Genomic DNA, 21,071 nt, shown 5'->3' with positions numbered 1-21,071 from the left:
CTCTCAATGTCTACATGTATTTAAAATTGGGAGGTGGGCAACGACGCCAGGGGTGAGGTTGTACACCCTGATGGTAATTTGGAAACAGTGTAGCGTGCCCACCCCCAAGATCCTATATGTATGTGTAATGAGAGTGTGAGTAATGTGAATGTCTAAGTTGTGGGATAAAATTGAGGCAGAGGCAGCCAGAAGGGGACAGAGGGGGGGATGCCTCCCCTGCACCCTGGTGACACACCTTTAACCCAAGGCCCTGAATGTGTGGGTGATTGTGGTGGAGCGGGAAGAGGGAGGCAGCTGGAGATGGGGAGGGAAGGGCAAAGGGGCCCAGGCCCATCCGGACCGGGGCCCACAGCAGCAGCAGCGCCCAGCCCCACAGAGTCCGGGGGAGCCCACCCGACTCCACCCGGGAGAAAACTGCACCCCATCATCCAATCATCTCCCGAACTACACAACACAATAGACATCCAGGTTGAGTTCATTCTCCACCTCTCCTATATCTCTCCCCCACCTGCAGAGTGAGCTCCTGTAGAGAGGAGACCACCTGCAAAGATATAACAGCCTCCCCACCAGTTAGAGAGCCCCCTAGTTGGACCGATGCATCAGAGGTCCCCTGCACTGGGGCTAAGCCCCACCTGCACCCACCCACCCACAGCTCTGGCGACACAACAGCCAGGACCCAAGCCCCCAAGCCCCAGCCAGCACCCCAGACCGGGGGCCGAGCACCCCCAGACCCCCAAGCCTCCACGCCCATCTCGGACCCACCCAGCAGCAGCCAGGCTACCAGGCCAGTAACCAACATCCGCCAGCACAGACCCTCCCCCATCTCCGCTGTATGCAGCCACAAGGAAAACACCATCTAAGAGCCACCAGAGCCCCTAACCAGGTCATGGCCACATCCCCCAGGTTAGTCCCTCTAGGGAAACGTCCCTAGGGACTCCCCAGACGTCCTAAGGCCGTCCCTACCCCCATATCAACCACAATAGCGAAGGCAGGACCAAACCATGACCCCCCACCCCCACTAGGTGATGAAGCCGATCAAAGGAGCCCAAAGGGATTGATCAAATGTGATGGCAGAGGCTGTATCAAGACTAATGTGATCTATTAGATGGTTTTTATATTGGTTAGAATTAGGATTATTTTTATTTTTCCAGTTAATGAGGACCATTTTCTTGGCAATGCATAGGGCCGTAAAAACAACATGTTTATTTCTGCAGTGACCTCATCCAAGTTGCCCAGCACGCATACTAAAGGGGAGGCTGGAATGTTACATTTCAGACACTTTGATAAGTCTTCACATATCTTGCGCCAAAACTTCTGAACTGGTGGACAGAACCAAAGAGCGTGGATGTAATTGTCCGGTGTATTTGCTAGACAGTGTGAGCAGTTGTTGGAAGGCGTTGTTAAGGGTTCAAATATTGAGGAGGGATACAGGAGGAATTCCAAAATAAAACACTGATCCGGCCGGGTGGAGTCAAATGATGATTTTAATGAACACACGTGTGGGAGATGAACACTGTACTCAGACAGCATCGATCTCCCTAACAATACACAAGCAGTTGTTTTATACCATCAGGGTTTAATTTTATGACGCCCCCTCATGCATCATCACATGCATAAGTTTCAAAACCACAAATGCTCCGTTAACGACTTTAACACTGTTTGAAAGAGCATCTTCTTCGCCTCCACGCCAGGTGCTTCCGGTAGCTCGCTCTCGCTTCTCCAAAACCTCGGGCCATGCTCTGCAACAAACTAGAAATTCTGCACGCACAAAAATGCAGTTACAAGCAAAATATGTCTGAACTCTCACCTAGAACATAAGCCTACCTACAGTGTGTATGTGTGTGTGTGTCCTGACCTCAATTGGCACTCTGTGTCACCTCTCACCTCACCCACTAACGCTCACAACCAGACAGAGGCCACTCTCAGATGTGTAGCAGTTTACTATAACTATATATTAGGGGTGCAACGATATTCGTATCGATATTGAACCGTTCGATACAGTGCTTTCGGTTCGGTACGCATATGTATCGAACAATACAACATTTGTAATTTATTTTATCAATTTTCCTTCTGACGATGCTGTCTGTGTTGAGCGCTCAGTGAATCTGTGTTCGACTACTCCGCCTAGGCTGCACTGTCCAGCGCAGATCCACTGAGCGCTCAACACAGACAGCATAGTCAGAAGGAAGAGCGCAGGGCACCTCCCCCACCCTCATTCAGATCTGGTGTTTGGAATTATTTTGGTTTTCATGTGACGTATGACCCTGAAGGTAAGCGAGTCATGGACTAAAGTAAAACAGTATGTTGGATGTGCCATGCAATGCTCAATTACATTGGTGTGAACTAGTGTGCTAGCGCAGTTAGCTCGTTAACGTGTTGGCCGTCTAGCCCCATGCACAGAGCGATCGGCGGTAGCTCGTTAATGGAGATTTGCCGTGTTGTGGCGTTAAGGTCATTTCAACGAGATTAACCTGAAAGCACTAGTGGGAACACAACGAATATGACTGCACATTTACACCGACATCATCCTAGTGCAAAGACAAAAACAACAAGCATGCATGCTACAAACTTTAGCCGAGTCATTTAGACAGCTGTTAGCACATGATTCTCCTTATGCTGCTGAGAATATAGCCCAGAAGAAGCAGATAGTATAGCTTTTATTTTGGAAAGAGCCATTTCTCTGTAATAAACTCTCTTTTCCAAAGATGAGTGATTCCTCAATCAGATACAGGGCTTGCAATATCGCTAGCCTGACGTCCCGGAGCTAGCGATTTTTTCAGTCGGGCTACCAAAATCTATCTCTGCCCTGCCCGTCGGGCTATTGTAGGAAAAATATATGTCAATGCTTTTGCATTCTTTCAGAAATGTAGCTGGGTAATTATGTCATTGGCATCGGTGAGCCACTGTCAATATGTGACATATTGAAGTCGCGTTTGAATTTGCGCTCGTTTTTTTGCTTTCACTTTGCAATCGTGCGAACTGTGTATAGAGAGCGACAGTACTGATCTGTGAGTGATGATAATTTGTGCACCAATTCCTCTGACATCGTCTTATTAATCGTTAGCTTACTATGCAAACATGACAAGTGAAATCTCCCGCAGCAAGCTTAAACATGTGAGAGGTTGATCGCGCAGAGAATCGCTGAGCTTATGTGAGTGCGTGTGTAAAAGCAGCAGGAGAAGTTATGACAAATCAGACTATAAGGCAAAAAGAAAGTGCAGCTTTATGGTTTCATGGACAAAAGAATTTCTGTGGCTGCGATATGACGAGCTAAATAACCAGGGCTGCACATAAGTGGTCCGCAGGTGCGCATTCGCTGTCAAAATAAAAAACACGCACAAGGGTTAGGGTTAAATTTAAAAACTGTACTTTTGAGTTAAAATATATATTTATAATTTTAATAAATGACAAATTAAAAATGCATGAACATTTTTTTGTATCGAAAAAATATCGAACCGTGACACCAAAGTATCGAACCGAACCGAACCGTGAATTTTGTGTATCGTTGCACCCCTACTATATATAGATGTAATATATTGAATAAATGCTGTAAATGAATGCCACTACTCAAAGCTTAATAAAAAGATATAAATGAATAAAAGATAATAATGAATAACCTGATTATTCAAATAGCATCCTCCCAACAGCTTCTCAAAGTAACTCACACTTAGACTCTGCTTTAGTTTCACTTTCACAAGCACACTCTGTAAAAGCCTACGTTTCCTGTCTACTTTGGCACAGAGTGTACTCAGAGTTAGGGCTTTCTTTTATAATGCAATATAATCTGCATATAAACTTTTAACATTATGAAGCATTCAAAAGCATTTAAGATTATAGATTTAACTCAACACTTTAAAGTGGTTATAACTGCACCTGTAATAAAAGTTAATTGGGTGCCAATATGTTTAAACATCTGAATACAATATCAATGCTGTAGATTATGTTATTAATGTTATTAATGCAATGGTAGTGATGATGACCATGAACAATAGCAGTAAAATATTTCTCTGATCTTCACAGCGTATAGCCCATCTTGAACATCCCATGACCAGTATATTGCACTCTATGTAATATTTTGTATTGTATTAATTGAAAACTAGGATTGCTGATCCATTGAAAGGTTTTTAAGCATATCTGAGACCAAAGGTTTTGGTCTAAGCTGATCGATAAATCTGCTTCCCATTTTGCAAGGAAGGGATATTGATTCATCTATTTTAGAAAGTGTTCTGTATATATTAGACAATAATTTGGGGGGTTTTAGACTAAAAAATTGTACCACACTCGATGGTGTTTGTAATTCAGCTTCACTAGGATTACATTTCTTTTTACTATGGATTTAATTTGTTGATATTCCAAAAATCGTTTCTTGTTGATCCCATATTGTGTAACTAGTCTGTCAAATGAAATAAAGTTTGTTCCTTCCAATATATGTTCCAAGTATTTAATTCATTTGAAATTCCAAACTGGAAAGTTTATCATATTATTGTTTTGTAATATGTCCGGATTGTTCCAGATAGGTGTACGTTTGCATGGGATTAATGAAGACTCTGTCATTTTTAGAATCTCCCACCATGCTGTCAGAGAAGAGCTGATGTTGATGCTTTTAAAGCAGTCATGTCGTTTGATGTTTGAGCTGAAAAATGGTAGGTATGAAATTTCTAGATTATTACATAGTGCCTGTTCTACATCTATCCAAGGTTCATCTAAGAGGGTGTGTTTAAACCATCTAGAGATAGAATAGAATAGAATAGCCTTTATTGTCATTGTACAGAGTACAACGAAATTGGAGTGCCGCTCCCTTGGTGCAAGTTTCAATAATAAATATAAATGTAAAATATGAAAAGTACAAAAAAACAACAACAAAAAAACAAAACAATCGTAAGTACTCAAACAAGTACTCAAACAGATGAACTGAAGCCTATTGGCTAAAAAATAGTGATTAAAGTTTGGCAGATCTAATCCTCCTTTATCCTTGGTCTTTTGTAGTGTTTTTAAGCTGATACGTGGGGGTTTATCTTTCCAAAGGAATTTAGAAATATACGAGTCTAGAGATCTGAACCAATCTTGTGATGGCTTATTTGGGATCATTGAAAATAAATAGTTTATTTTTGGCAAGACCATCTTTTTTATAGCGGCGACCCTTCCCATGAGTAATATGGGTAAAGATTTCCATCTAGTCAGATCGCCTTCTACTTTCTTTAGAAGTGGGATGTGGTTTAATTTAGTTAAGTGTGAAAGCTTAGGAGAGACATTAATACCTAAATATTTTATATTTCCAGATTGCAGTGGGGAAGGAGAAGAATTTATGGAAGGAGCAATTAATCGGAAGAACTGTTGATTTCAACCAGTTAATTGAATAATCTGAGACACTTGAGAAAGAATTTATCAATGCAATTACCCCAGAGAGATTGGTTTGTGAATTTTGGAGAAAAAGTAACACATCATCCGCATAAAGGCTGATTTTATGTTCTACATTCTTACATTTTATGCCCGTAATTGTTGTAGCCTGTCTAATTGCTGCTGGCTCAATAAAAATTACAAACAGTGAAGGGGAGAGTGGGCATCCCTGTCTGGTACCCCTCAAGAGAGGGAAGCTGGAGGATGTTTGGTCATTTGTTCTGACACAAGCTGTTGGGGAATTATATAATATTTTTAACCAGTTTATGAAAGAGGATCCAAAACCAAATTTGTGTAAAGTTGCAAATAGAAATTTCCAGTTAACTCTGTCAAATGCTTTTTCTGCATCTAAAGAAAAGATTATGGTTTCAATGTTTTTACTGCATGAGTGGTCTATTAAATTAAGTAATCTACGTGTATTTGTTGATGAGTGCCTACCTTTTATGAAACCAGTTTGGTCAGGATGAATTAAAAGGGGGGTTATTTTCTCTAATCTTTTTGAGAGAGCTTTGCAGATTATTTTAAGGTCTACATTAATAAGGGATATTGGACGATAGCTTGAAGGAAATACAGGGTCTTTGCCTGGTTTTAGTAAGAGACTGATATTTGCAGAGTTCATATATGGTGGTAGTCTACCATTTTCTTTGATTTCCTGCAACATCCTGTGAAAAGCTGGTGCCACAATCGTCCAGAATTCTTTGTAAAAATCTGTTGAAAAACCGTCTGGACCTGGAGCCTTATGATTGGGCATATTTATCAGAGCTTCCTGGAGTTCACCTGGCGTCAGTAGCGAATCCAGTGCCATTGCTTGGGTGTCTAATAATTTTGGAAGAGTTATGTTGGGATTTGCAGGTTAATGTGATCCCTGCCGCTGCTTTGTATTTGCCAGTTGTGTTATCTGGGGATCACATTTTGTAACTCGCTGAAGTGTCCCATTTTTCAACCCAATTCTGGTCTCTGACTTCGGACGGCTTTGCACCTTTTCTGCCAGGATTTTTTCTAACCACATCAAAACAATCCACAAATCGTTCCAGAACATTTCCACAGCTATGCCATCTGATAGCACAGTGGAGTGGGATGTCTATGCATGAGCTATCCATCTCCTCGAGCACAGACTGGAATTGGCGGTGTCAAAGCAGATTGCTTAACTATAAAGTTCACGATTTTTGCCACTGTGGCCATGGCGTCATGAAGATCTGAATTTGACATCTTGGCACAAAGGTTTTCTAACTCTTTTATTCAGTGTTGTTTAATGATGAGATGACCAACTTGTTCCTCAATTAAGGTAACAGCACCCCTGTGTTTTCCAGCAATGGCTGGTGCATCATTATTTGTCACAGCACAATGTAATGCCAATGCCTCGCTCATCAAAACACTCCTTAAAAACCTTGCCAATACCCTCACGTGGTGTGAATAAGGCATGGCGGGACCACAGATCATCATTTAGAGCGTGTTTTCACACGGCGGACGTGATTGCAGACCTGCACGGCGTCGCCGACCACGCCTCACCACACCCCACATCACGTTTTTTCAGGCATCGGGGTTAAGCAGAAGAGTTCCTCTTGTACTTCCACATCACAGGATCTTACCAGAACAGCCAAACGTGGAACCTCACTGATATCAACGCTTTTGTCCAAAGCTACACTAAACACCTGGGCTTCTTTCAAAGCAGCTGTTTGTTGGGCTCTGACATTGTTACCTATTTCCTGGATGTATCATTCCACAGTTCTGGCTGATGCAGGTATGTCTTGAATCCTTGCTTTAATTGCATCTTTGTTTGGAAGCCCATTAAATAACATCTCTGAGCTTGAGAGAAAAGCCTCCTTAATAAATTCTCCGTCTGTAAACAGCTCTCCATGTTTAGCAATGCACTGCCCAATACGAAAACTTACTTATGGTCCATGATGTTTAGCAGCTGTAAAAATGTGCAAGAGTACTTGCTTGCTTCTCATATCTTGACACAGCACGTGTAATTGATTCAACTTTCTCTGCCTCATACTTGAAGCTTCTTGATCTTTCATCTCAAACTGTTGTTTAACATTGGAGGTCTGGCAACCAACACTCTCAAGGCAAAGGGCACATATAGCATGATCTTTCTGTTGCACAAAACCCCAGTCTTCTGTCCAAATTGGCATAAAAGTCCAGGAATTACCTTTTTTTGCTCGCTTTAAGGCCATATTATACAGGACTGGCTAGCTAGCAGCATCCCTCTCCCCTGTAATTTTTAGCCAATTGGAAAATCTCCTCCTTGAATCGCTACCTTAGCGTGGTGGAGGGGTTTGTGTGTCCCAGGGATCCCAGGGGATATGTTGTCTGGGGGCTTTTGCCCCCTGGTAGGGTCTCCCATGGCAAATTGGTCCTGGGTGAGGGACCAGACAAAGAGCGATTCAGAAGACCCTTATGAAAAGAACATCGAGCGAACAGTTAACCCGCCCGGGATAGGGTTACCGGGGCCCCGCCCTGGAGCCAGGCCCGGGGAAGGTGCCCAAGGCGAGTGTCTGGTGGTGCCTTAGTCCATGGGGGGGTGCTGGAAGGTGCTCCACCTAGAGACTTCAATGCTCACGTGGGTAACGACAGCGAGACCTGGAGGGGCGTGATTGGGAGGAACAGCCTCCCTGATCTGAACCCGAGTGGTGCTTTGTTATTGGACTTCTGTGCTAATCACAAATTGGCCATAACGAACACCTTGTTCGAACATAAGAGTGCACGTGGCACCAGGACGCTCTAGGCCGTAGGTCGATGATCAATTTTGTAATCGTATCACCAGACCTGCAACCATATGTTCTGGACACTCGGGTAAAGAGAAGGGCTGAGCTGTCAACTGATCACCACCTGGTGGTGAGTTGGATCAGGTGGCGGGGGAGGACGCTGGACAGACCTGGTGCACCTAAACGCATAGTGAGGGTGTGCTGGGAACATCTAGCAGAGGCCCCAGTCCGCGAGATCACACACGCACACCTCCGGCAGAGCTTCAACAGTTCGGAGGAGTTCGGAGAGGCCATGGAAAAAGACTTTTGGACTGCCTCGAAGAGATTTTGGCAAACCGTCAGGCGTCTCAGGAGGGGAAAGCGGTGCTCTACCTGCACTGTGTATAGTGCTGGAGGAACGCTGCTGACGTCGACTGAGAAAATTTTCAGGCGGTGGAAGGAATACTTCGAGGACCTCCTTAATCCCACTGACACGTCTTCCGAGGAGGAAGCAGAGTCTGGGGATGAGGGGAATGACCCGCCAATTTCCGGGGGCGAGGTCACTGAGGCAGTTAAACAACTCCTTGGTGGCAGAGCCCCTGGTGTTGATGAGGTCCGCCCTGAGTTCCTGAAGGCTCTGGATGATGTAGGGCTGTCCTGGTTGACACGCCTCTGCAATGTTGCGTGGAGATCAGGGGCAGTACCTGTGGACTGGCAGACCGGGGTGGTAGTCCCCATCTTTAAGAAGTGGGACCGTAGGGTGTGTTCCAACTACAGGGGATCACACTCCTCAGCCTCCCTGGGAAAGTCTATGCCAGGGTGCTGGAAAGGAGAGTTCGTCCGCTAGTCGAACCTCGGATACAGGAGGAACAATCCCTTGGGGTGTCCTGTGGGAGGTGTTGCGGGAGTATGGGGTGTCTGGCCCATTGCTACGGGCCATTCGATCCCTATACAACCGTTGCAAGAGCTTGGTTCGCATTGCCGGCAATAAGGACTCGTTCCCAGTGGGTGATGGGCTCTGTCAGGGCTACACTATATATATCCAAGCTATATGATCATAATTATAATATTATAATATAAGAATAATATTTCTGATAGAGTCAAAATCAAATTGAATTGGGACCTGGTAAACCGACCTAATTGCTCTTAGGACCAAAGAAGCTTCTCGGAAGATAGTTGAAACATCTTCAAGGAAGTCCAGTTGCCTTCCTTTCAGTGCTCTTTAGACTACCCAGTAAGGTTGGGTGAAATGTAAAAATTTTCCAACCAACAATCGTCAGTCCACTAACTGAGATATTCGCGCATGCGTAGACTTTTTGATGGGCGGAGCAATGTAATCATCCACGGACTGATTTGCGGAACACAGAAGAAGTCCAAACATGAGCGAACTTATTGCCACATTGCACACTGGAAGGTGCAGATAGATTTCCTGTCAAATTTGTATGTTTTTAAACGTTTTGTTGGGAGGGAATATTTTACCTTATTTGCTTGTTTGTTCCAGTATTAATAAAGATACTATAAATTTCGTTCTTTGAATTCTTTTGGCAGCAAAGAAAGCTGAAAAAAATTATCTTTATTTTACATTTCCGGAAACGGAGACCCGAACACATGAACACACACGCTCAGGTCTGAAAGCAGTAGCAGCCAGCATGGTTATATATATTTCCGCTGCACGTCACACACACACCCTCAGTTTACTCAGTTCCTCTTTCTTTGTGTCAGATTTCAGGTGCAGCTCTGCACTAAACTTCCTCTTTTTTTTACTTCTCCTTTCTAAAGTCTGTTGCCAGGGCAACTTGTCACCTTCCGACCTAGATCTTTGTCACCTCTGGGCCTGGTTTATAAAGGCCTCTATTATTAAAATACATGAAACAATCTAATCAGAAAATAAGCATTAAGAATATATATATATTTAAATCCTAACAATACTTTTTGGATTATTCATTTATTTGAGATGCACTAAATCACACTGAAGACTTAACTCTACGCCAGACTTTTATTTTCTTCTTATGTTCGCTGGAAAAGACCTTTTGAAATTTAACTTATTTGTTGTTTGGACAAGCGTGTAAAACATAAACACTAGAACAGCCTGTAAACATGGTTATACTGGAAAAAGAAGCCAGTTTCTCTTTATTTCCCTCTCCACCATTGTGGTTATTATATTTGAATAAAATGTTTTTGGGTTTTTCTGAACACAGGCTACTGCCTTGCTTTCTATCTGTTATGACTTTGAGTAAATGGATTGCTGCTGCATTTGAGAGCACTATGATGAGGGTGCCGTTAAAACAACGCTATTATTTAGTTCTCGTGACTGCTTCTATTAGCTTCAACCAACATCATTAGCAAACTTACTCTTGGGCAAATAAATACAGTGCAAAAAAACCCCCAAACATCCATTTATTTTACTTAAACAAGCAGCTGTTTTTTATGTGTATTAAAGCTATATAAATATTTAACAGTGCAAATGCAAATTCCTTTCTGAAAGTTTAACCAAAAGGCATTTCCAGTAGAAATGGGCTGACATATCCTGAGCATAACCATGTATAACATCCACTGAAGTTAAAAAGAGGTGCTTTGCTACATTAAACTGCAGTGTGCCAAATAAAAAAGTCAAATATGTATTTTTCGGACCACAAGGTGCATGGGATTATTAGGCACATTAAGCGAAACAAAGCAGTCAGATAAATCAAACTATTCAACTCATTCTTCTTGCTTCCTCTACTTCTGTACCATTGATTCATTAATTCTGTATTCTATCACAGCTGCTCTATTCTCATGTTGTTCATGGAAAGCACTCCAAGGGATCATTAACACCGCCCAAAAGATCACTGGCTGCTCTCTCCCCACACTGGAAGTTCTACACAACGTCCACTGTTTTAAAAAGGCCCAAAATATCATAAAAGACACCTCACATCCTGGCCACTCCCTGTTTGAACTGTTGCCCTCAGGCAGACGGTACAGGGCAATCAGCTCAAGGACTAACAGACTCAAACACAGTTGTTATCCAACTGCAATAACACATCTGAGTACTACAAAAAAATGTCCATCACGCCACTCTTGTGTTAATCTATGCACGGTCTGAAGCATGTGTGTGGGAATGTATGTGAATGTTTTACTGTTACGTCTTATTAGTATTTTAAGTATTCTATCTATTTTATTTATTGAATTTTATTGTTTTATTTATATTTTGATATTGCTAGGGATGATGCAATGATCGGGGACCATTCTTAATTTCATTGTTCTTGTGACAATGACAATAAAGTTTCTGATTCTGATTCTTGTTGCAGTATATTAATGACTAACCTCATATTGTGGATGGATTATCTTAGTTGTTCTCCTGACTGAAGTTTGGTCTGTTTACAGCATCCTGCCATGCGATTGCATTTGTCTCTAACCATCAGGAACCTTCACGTTAACTTTTATTGAGTGGAAAAGTGTTAGCGTTCATCCTCCAGCTTTTCTGTTTATGTTATGCTAACATAGCTGTGTCGCTAGCGATCATGTAGCACATTACATACCAGCTAGCCAAACTTCAGTAACCCTACAAACGTCACTGCTGTTTTGTTTCCTGTCTTCATTTATGTTGGAAGTGATAGCAGAGCTGTACGTTAGATTTTTTTCAGAAATCTCTCAGTCAGAACATGCTATATCATGCTTAGGTAACTAGCGAAACTAGCGAGCTAACTTCCGCTAACTTCCTGCTAACTTCTAACTCTGCTAAATGTAATGAATTCTGTTTTCATGGATGCCTGGGTGTTAAACATCATAGTTACACCTGGTAAAGCAACAGCGCTGATTGTTTTATTAAAGATGGAAGAATTTAGACAGTTTTTAACTCCTAGTGATATTCGTTTGACTTCGGGACCTTAAAGGAGTTTAGGACCCAGATTACTCCCAGATTTACAAGCACCTTAGTGCAAAAAAAATGTGCTTTGTTGTCTATCTGACGAACAAACACCACACCAGTTAAGTTGCACCATTTTTACAAACTAATTCTGGTTCATCCGTTTCACTCAACAATCTGCTTTCCCCCCCATTCTCATTCTCAATTACCACCGTGCTTTTTCGTCACTGCGCATGCACGGTCTACCCATATTCTACCGCAATATTTCATTTTCTTATCGTTGCCTAGCATTGTACCGGTATTACCGTGAAGGGTATAATATGGCGCAGCCCTACATGCGAACACAATTTAATGCGAAGAGTTGATCCAAAAAGTCAGTCTTAAATAAGAAGATAACAATATACATACATAACTCACAGTAACTGCACTTGCAGTTTCTTTCTGGTGTGGATCTGTTGGTGGATTTTAAGGTAACGTGGAGCTTTAAAGGTCTTATCACAAACGTCACATTTATAAGGTCTCCCAACAGTGTGGGTAAACATATGGTGTTGTAAGTCTTTATATTTCACAAACAGTTTACCACACTGGTCACAGCAGTAAACGTCATTTCCAGTGTGAATGCGGAGGTGAATATTTCGGCTACTTAGCCAGCGGAAGGTTTTTCCACAAATGTGGCAGCTGTACGCCTTAAATCCGGAGTGGATAACTTGATGATGCTGTAAGTAGGTATGGCGAGCAAAAGCTTTACCACACTGATCACAGCTGTACGCCTTAACTCCACTGTGGCTGAGTTGGTGTGTTTTTAAGCCTCCAGCGTGGGTAAAAGATTTTCCACACAAGTCACAGGTGTATGCTTTAACTCCACTGTGGATGAGTTTGTGTGTTTGTAAGCTAACAGCCTGGGTAAAAGATTTTCCACACAAGTCACAGGTGTATGCTTTAACTCCACTGTGGATAAGTTGGTGTGTTTGTAAGTTAACAGCCTGGGTAAAAGATTTTCCACACAAGTCACAGGTGTATGCTTTAACGCCACTATGGATAAGTTGGTGTGTTTTTAAGCTTCCAACCCAGGTAAAAGATTTTCCACACAAGTCACAGGTGTATGCCTTAACTCCACTGTGGATGAGTTGGTGTGTTTGTAAGTTAACAGCCTGGGTAAAAGATTTTCCACACAAGTCACAGGTGTATGCTTTAACTCCACTGTGGATGAGTTGGTGTGCTTTTAAGCTTCCAGCCGAGGTAAAAGATTTTCCACACAAGTCACAGGTGTACGCTTTAATGCCACTGTGGATGAGTTGGTGTCTTTTTAAGCTTCCAGTGCGGTTAAAAGATTTTCCACACAAGTCACAGGTGTATACTTTAACGCCACTGTGGATGAGTTGGTGTCTTTTTAAGCTAACAGCGTGGGAAAAAGATTTTCCACACAAGTCACAGGTGTACGCTTTAACCCCACTGTGGATGAGTTGGTGTGTTTGTAAGCTTCCAGCCCAGGTAAAAGATTTTCCACACAAGTCACAGGTGTATGCTTTAACGCCACTGTGGATGAGTTGGTGTGTTTTTAAGCTAACAGCCTGGGTAAAAGATTTTCCACACAAGTCACAGGTGTATGCTTTAACTCCACTGTGGATGAGTTGGTGTCTTTTTAAACTTCCAGCCCAGGTAAAAGATTTTCCACACAAGTCACAGGTGTACGCTTTAACTCCACTGTGGATGAGTTGGTGTCTTTTTAAGCTTCCAGCGTGGGTAAAAGATTTTCCACACAAGTCACAGGTGTACGCTTTAATTCCACTGTGGATGAGTTGGTGTGTTTGCAAGCTTCCAGCGTGGGTAAAAGATTTTCCACACAAGTCACAGGTGTACGCTTTAACTCCACTGTGGATGAGTTGGTGTGTTTGTAAGCTTCCAGCGTGGGTAAAAGATTTTCCACACAAGTCACAGGTGTACGCTTTAACTCCACTGTGGATGAGTTGGTGTCTTTTTAAGCTTCCAGTGTGGTTAAAAGATTTTCCACACAAGTCACAGGTGTACACTTTATATCGACTGTGGATGAGTTGGTGTGTTTTCAAGCTTCCAGCCTGGGTAAAAGATTTTCCACACAAGTCACAGGTGTATGCCTTAACTCCACTGTGGATGAGTTGGTGTGCTTTTAAGCTTCCAGCCTGGGTAAAAGATTTTCCACACAAGTCACAGTTGTATGCTTTAACTCCACTGTGGGTGAGTTGGTGTCTTTTAAAGCTTCCAGCCCAGGTAAAAGATTTTCCACACAAGTCACAGGTGTACGCTTTAACTCCACTGTGGATGAGTTGGTGTGTTTGTAAGCTAAAAGCCTGGGTAAAAGATTTTCCACACAAGTCACAGGTGTACACTTTATATCGACTGTGGATGAGTTGGTGTGTTTTTAAGTTTCCAGCCAGGGTAAAAGATTTTCCACACAAGTCACAGGTGTACACTTTAACTCCACTGTGGATGAGTTGGTGTGTTTTTAAGCTTCCAGCCTGGGTAAAAGATTTTCCACACAAGTCACAGGTGTATGCTTTAACTCCACTGTGGATGATTTTGTGTTTTTTTAAGTTTCCAGCCAGGGTAAAAGATTTTCCACACAAGTCACAGCTGTACGGTTTAACTCCACTGTGGATGAGTTGGTGTGTTTTCAGGTGTTCAGCCTTGGTAAAATCCTTCCCACGCTCATCACAGCTGTATGTTTTCTCTCCCTTTCTTCTGTGAGGTTTGTCGGCCTCCTGAGAGCGCTGACTTCTCGCTCCATGTTGGTCCTGCAGTGACAGAGATACAAACAGAGGCAGTGAGTGAAATGCAGTCTACTTCTTCTTCTTCTTTGTGTTTAACGGCGGTTGACATCCAACGTAAAGGAGCATTACCACCTCTTACTGTTCTGGAGTATGGGTCAGACAGTGAGTTTACAAGCTGTATCAAAACAAAAAACAAAAAACAAAAAAAACCCTACACTCTTTCATAAACACCTATATCCTTCAGAAACCCCACCAGTTCCCTCACCTGTGCCCTACTACCCTCCAACACACTCTTCAGATTAAATTCCCCAATTCCCCACTCCTTCAATCTATTCTGCAGAACTTTCCTCTGCACATCATAACCCTTACTGCGGTGTAAGGGTATTACATGCTCTACTGTCTCCATCTCCTCCTGGCACACTCCACAAAGCCCCGTCTCATGTTCTCCTATCATCTGTAGTGTTTTATTCAATGCACAATGTCCCAGTCTAAGCCTGGTAATGACCACCTCATCTCTCCTATTACCCCCATAAAACCTACTCACTGCCACCTCCCTCTTAAGATGATACAATTGCCTGCCCGTACTCCCTGAATCCCACCGCTTCTGCCACTCCTGAACAACCTGCCTCCAAACAATACCTTTTGCTTCAGATCCGCTGCTTGTAAATTCCATCTCAGTCCTATTTTCGCCAACCTATCCACCTTTTCATTTCCATTGATCCCTACATGAGCTGGCAGCCAAAGAAAGTGAATATTGCCACCACAACACCTTATTCTGCTGATAGTCTCCAGAATAGCATACAGCATGCCCTGCCTTGTCTTCGAACAAAATGATTGTAGACTTGAAAGAACAGCTGCCGAGTCAGAACACACTACCACCTGCCTGATTTTCGAACACTCTACCCATTTCAATGCTACCAAAATTGCTACCATTTCAACCGAGTATACTGCCAGTCCATCTGAAGTGCGTCTGTGTATTCCAATATTTTTTGACGGAACTGCTATTCCAAACCCTGTACTTCCAGTAACTGGACTTTTAGCACCATCCGTGAACACATGAATACAGGAGTCCACAGGAGGGGTCTCCAATAATCATGGGGGAACCACAGAGAACACTACTGCAGGACATATTTTAAGTTCATACACCTGACACTCCTTAGCCCACTGATTCCCCACCTTTCCAAAATGATCCTTCTGACTTCTTCCATACTCCCAGCATTCCAAAAGTACCTCCTTTGTGGGATGTGCGTCACCATGACCACCAAGATCAACCCAGTAATTCACCGATACTTGCTTCCTCCTAAGATCTAGGGGCATTTCTCCCATCTCCACCTGTAGGGCACCAACTGGAGACGTCTTAAAAGCTCCACAGCACACTCTAAGGGCTTCCGATTGCAGAACATCTAAACTTCTCAACACATAGGGAGCTGCTGAACCATATGCCACACACCCATAATCAAAGACCGACCTAATTAATGCCTGGTAAAGTCTTTTCAAAGCAGAAGAGCTCGCTCCCCAACCCCTCCCAGCTACACACCTCATAACATTAATAACTTTTTTGCATTTGTTTCAATCCGGTCAATATGCTCCCGCCATGTCAGTCTCAAGTTAAATGCAGTCGTGGAACAAACTGAAACTCCATTAGTGGAATCAAAGATGTCAACAAACACGTCGTAGGTGTGTTACCACCACCTTCTGGTGATATTATCACATTACAATTATGAGTTACAATGAGAGTTGTGACGTGCACACAGTTTCAATAACAGAGATATTTTTGCTCACCTTTTGGGTTGAAGTCATTGTTTCCTCTGTAGTGGCTGAGCTGAGTCTAAATGGCTCATCGCCTCCTGATGATCAGCTGGAACAAAAAATATATTTATATGTATTTCATCCTTGACCAAAAGAAGCTGTGATGGAAAGCTCAAATTCAATTCAATTCAATTTTTATTTATATAGCGCCAAATCACAACAAAAGTCGCCTCAAGGCGCTTCATAGATACAGAGAAAAACCCAACAATCATATGACCCCCTATGAGCAAGCACTTTGGCGACAGTGGGAAGGAAAAACTCCCTTTTAACAGGAAGAAACCTCCGGCAGAACCAGGCTCAGGGAGGGCATCTGCTGCGACCGGTTGGGGTGAGAGAAGGAAGACAGGATAAAGACATGCTGTGGAAGAGAGACAGAGGTTAATAACAGATATGATTCAATGCAGAGAGGTCTATTAATACATAGTGAGTGAGAAAGGTGACTGGAAAGGAAAAACTCAATGCATCATGGGAATCCCCCGGCAGCCTACGTCTATTGCAGCATAACTAAGGGAGGATTCAGGGTCACCTGGTCCAGCCCTAACTATATGCTTTAGCAAAAAGGAAAGTTTGAAGCCTAATCTTAAAAGTAGAGATAGTGTCTGTCTCCCGAATCCAAACTAGAAGCTGGTTCAACAGAAGAGGGGCCTGAAAACTGAAGGCTCTCCCTCCCATTCTACTTTTAAATACTCTAGGAACAACAAGTAAGCCTGCAGTGCGAGAGCGAAGTGCTCTAATAGGGTGATATGGTACTACAAGGTCATTAAGATAAGATGGGGCCTGATTATTTAAGACCTTGTATGTGAGGAGCAGGATATTGAATTCAATTCTGGACTTAACAGGAAGCCAATGAAGGGAAGCCAAAACAGGAGAAATATGCTCTCTTTTTCTAGTCCCTGTCAGGACTCTTGCTGCAGCATTTTGGATTAGCTGAAGGCTTTTCAGTGAGTTTTTTGGACATCCTGATAATAATGAATTACAGTAGTCCAGCCTGGAAGTAATAAATGCATGAACTAGTTTTTCAGTGTCACTCTGAAACAGGATATTTCTCATTTTAGAGATGTTGCGCAAATGGAAGAACGCAGTCTTACATATTTGTTTAATATGTGCGTTGAAGGACATGTCCTGGTCAAAAATGACTCCAAGGTTCCTCACAGCGTTACTGGAGGCCAAGTTAATGCCATCCAGAGTAAGAATCTGGTTAGATACCATATTTATAAGCTTTTCAGGGCCGAGTACAATAACCTCAGTTTGATCTGAATTAAGAAGCAGAAAGTTAGCGGCCATCCAGGTCTTTATGTCTTTAAGACATTCCTGCAGTTTAACTCATTGGTGTGTGTCATCTGGCTTCATGGACAGATAGAGCTGGGTGTCATCTGCATAGCAGTGAAAATGTATGCTATGTCTTCTAATGATAGCTTGAAGGCCTGTGGTACATAGCCGATCATTAGAGATAGGTTGATCATATTTAAGATAGAAGAATTAATTAATGGCAGGACTTCTTTAAGCAGTTTTGTAGGAATGGGGTCTAAAAGACACGTTGATGGTTTGGAGGAAGTAATTATTGAAGTTAACTCAGAAAGATCAATTGGAGAAAAAGAGTCTAACTTAACATCAATGGTACTAAGAGTAGCTGTGGATAATATTACATCTGTGGGATGATTATTGGTAATTTTTTCTCTAATGATAAAAATTTTATTTGTGAAGAAGTTCATGAAGTCATTACTAGTTAACGTTAAAGGGATGGTTGGCTCAAAAGAGCTCTGACTGTTTGTCAGCCTGGCTACAGTGCTGAAGAGAAACCTGGGGTTGTTCTTATTTTCTTCAATCAGTGATGAATAGTAAGATGTTCTGGCTTTGCGGAGGGCTTTCTTATAAAGCAGCAAACTATTTCTCCAGGCAAAATGATGATCCTCTAAATTTGTGACATTTCCTCTCCAGATTACGAGTCATCTGCTTTAGGGTATGTGTTTGAGAATTATACCACGGAGTCAGGTACTTCTGATTAGAGACCTTCGTTTTCACAGGAGCTACAGTATCCAGAGTCGTACGTAGTGAGGAGGTGAAATTATTAACAAGATAATCGACCTCTGTTGGGGTAGCGTTCAGATAGCTGCTCTGCTCTGTGTTGGTACAGGTCATTGAAGATGATAACAGTGGGTGGATTATATTCTTAAACTTAGTTACAGCGCTTTCAGAAAGACATCTACTTTGATAAAGTCTACTCTCTACCGCTGTGTAATCAATTATTGTAAATGTAAATGTTATCAGGAAATGATCAGACAGGAGAGGGTTTTCAGGAAACACTGTTAAATGTTCAGTTTCTATGCCATATGTTAAAACAAGATCCAGAGTGTGATTAAAGTGGTGGGTGGGTTCTTTTACATTTTGAGAGAAACCAATTGAGTCTAATAACAGATTAAATGCCATGTTGAGGCTGTCATTTTTAGCATCTACATGGATGTTAAAATCACCCACAATAATTATTTTATCTGAGCTCAGAACTAAATTAGATATAAAGTCTGAGAAATCAGACAGAAACTCTGTGTAAGGCCCAGGTGGACGATAGATGATAACAAGTAAGACTGGTTTCTGAGTTTCACAGCTGGGGTGAACAATGTTAAGCATCAGGCTTTCAAATGAATTAAAAGTCTGTCTTGGTCTTTCATTAATTAATAGGCTGGTGTGAAAAATTGCTGCCACACCGCCCGCTCGGCCTGTGCTTCGAGATTTCTGGTAGTTAGAATGACTCGGGGGAGAGTCATTCTAACTAAGTCATTCATGAGAGCATGAGGGTGGGAATGGATGTTTGTATATGTGTGTGCCTGTATTTCTGTGTCTATATGTCAGGTTGGGTGTCAGGCGCCACCTCTCTGGGGACATCTCAGGCCCTCCAAGGTTTGGAGGCCTATCTCCCCCTACCACCACTTCCCCTGCCAGTGGCGGACTCCCTCAGGTGTCGGTGCGTTGGTGGTTCTTTGTGTCCGGGGGTGGGCGTCCAGGTACACACCGGCTCACTCCTTGACGGCCGCTTATCGGGGCCTGGAGCCTGGGGCTGGCTCGGGCCACTTCGGAGGTGGGGTGCCCCCGGCCTCTCGGCCTGGGGCTCGGTCACTCAGGCACGGCTGGCTGCCGGCGGAGCTCACGGGCACGTCACTGCAACTCCCCCGGGCTTCTGCTCCGCGGCTGCTGAGTGAGCCCTCATCTGGGACTCTCCTCAGCTCTTTCCGGGACAGTGGCGCGGCTGCCCCTCTGTTGGTCTTCCTTGGTCTCTTGTGTTCTGGGGGCCTCTGGATGTCTGGAGTTTTGATCTCCTCCATACCTGCTTCATGTCCTGGAGGACGGGGCTGTGGCCCCCCCACACCCTCTAGCAGATCATTACATGAAGGAACCTTTTAAAAAAACAAGCGCGTCCATGCTCACAGGTGTACACACGGGTGATCACACCCACAAACTACACCCTTTTTGGCTCCTACCTCAAAGCACACTGTGTTCTGTTGATCTTATGTGCTGCACAATAATGTTTAATATTTAGTATTTACTGTCATATTCCCATATATCATTGTGATGTTGTTTATTCTATTACTCTTGTTCTCTTCTGCTTGTTTTCTTCTTTCTTTCTCAGCAGGTGATCCAGGTGGTTGATATATGCATTTTTTATTTCTTTTTCTTTTTTTTCTTTTTTTTTTTTCTTCTGCTCATTCTGTTGGTTTTTGTTTTTTGTCCTTCTCCCCCGTCCCTCTTCTCAGCTGTTTCTCTTTCCCTCTTTCTTTCTCCCCTTCTTTCCCCCAGTCAAGTCTGTCCCGTATTCAGTAAGTGAAAATAAAATAAACAATAAAACGTGAATCAAATGGACCATTACGGCAAGGCTGGGATGGTCAATTTGGTAAAGTAAATCCGTTGGGCATCTTTCTTTGCCTTTAGACAACAATTCTGATGGCAAAAGAGCCAAACGGGACAGGCCAAAAGAAAAAAAAAAAAAAAAAAAAAAAAAGAATGACTCGGGGGTGTTGATTCATTTAAACTAACATAATCATCCTGCTGCAACCAGGTTTCTGTAAGGCAGAGGAAATCAATTTGTTGATCAATTATTAAGTCATGTACTAACAGAGACTTGGTGTCACAGGCTGGGTCTCCGACCCAGCACTCTGAGTTTTCTTTGTATTTTTTTGATATGTTATTAGTTTGTGTTATTTCCTATTTGCCTTTAGTTTAGGCAGTTATTGTTCCTGGGTTTTCTATGTTTTGGGGTTTTCTATTTATTTCATCACGTATTAGGTCTGTTAAGTTGTGTTGTCATTTCCTGTTTTATTCTGACAATGTCATGTGTTCTTTGTTCATTGTATTTAGCTTTCCTCTCCTGGTCCTGTCATTAGGTTTATGTCTGTCAGCTGTTTTCCCCCATGTGTCGCCACTTCCCCTGATCACCTCATGTCTGTATTTAAGCCTTTTGTTTTCTTCATGCCATTGTCAGTTCGTCTGTTTATTCTCACCAGAGTTACAGTCATAGTCATAGTCTTAGCCTGTTTATTTTCCACCTCGGTCATAGTTATAGTTTTTGGTCTTAGTACCTTTAGTGTTTTGTTTCTT

At 42.7% G+C, this 21,071-nt stretch overlaps 1 protein-coding gene across 2 annotated transcripts in view; it reads right to left on the bottom strand.

Moving 5' to 3' along the window:
- Positions 1-21,071, bottom strand: part of LOC143412345 (uncharacterized) — a 140,755-nt gene that overhangs the window by 115,310 nt on the left and 4,374 nt on the right. The window contains exons 2-4 of one of the 2 annotated variants that reach the window (XM_076888526.1): positions 16,458-16,533; positions 12,337-14,699; positions 748-1,758 (exon numbers count right to left, since the gene is read on the bottom strand). The exons of the other annotated variant lie outside the window; for it this stretch is intronic. Coding sequence (XP_076744641.1) covers positions 12,342-14,699; positions 16,458-16,475 — 2,376 coding nt within the window. The 5' untranslated portion in view covers positions 16,476-16,533 and the 3' untranslated portion in view covers positions 748-1,758; positions 12,337-12,341. Of the gene's footprint in view, positions 1-747; positions 1,759-12,336; positions 14,700-16,457; positions 16,534-21,071 lie in introns of those variants that run through there. 2 annotated transcript variants of the gene reach the window in all.

This window comes from Maylandia zebra, linkage group LG9, assembly GCF_041146795.1.
Source record: "Maylandia zebra isolate NMK-2024a linkage group LG9, Mzebra_GT3a, whole genome shotgun sequence".
Taxonomy (NCBI): domain Eukaryota; kingdom Metazoa; phylum Chordata; class Actinopteri; order Cichliformes; family Cichlidae; genus Maylandia; species Maylandia zebra.
Note: the sequence above shows the minus strand (reverse complement) of the source record. Positions and strands in the feature narration are given on the sequence as shown.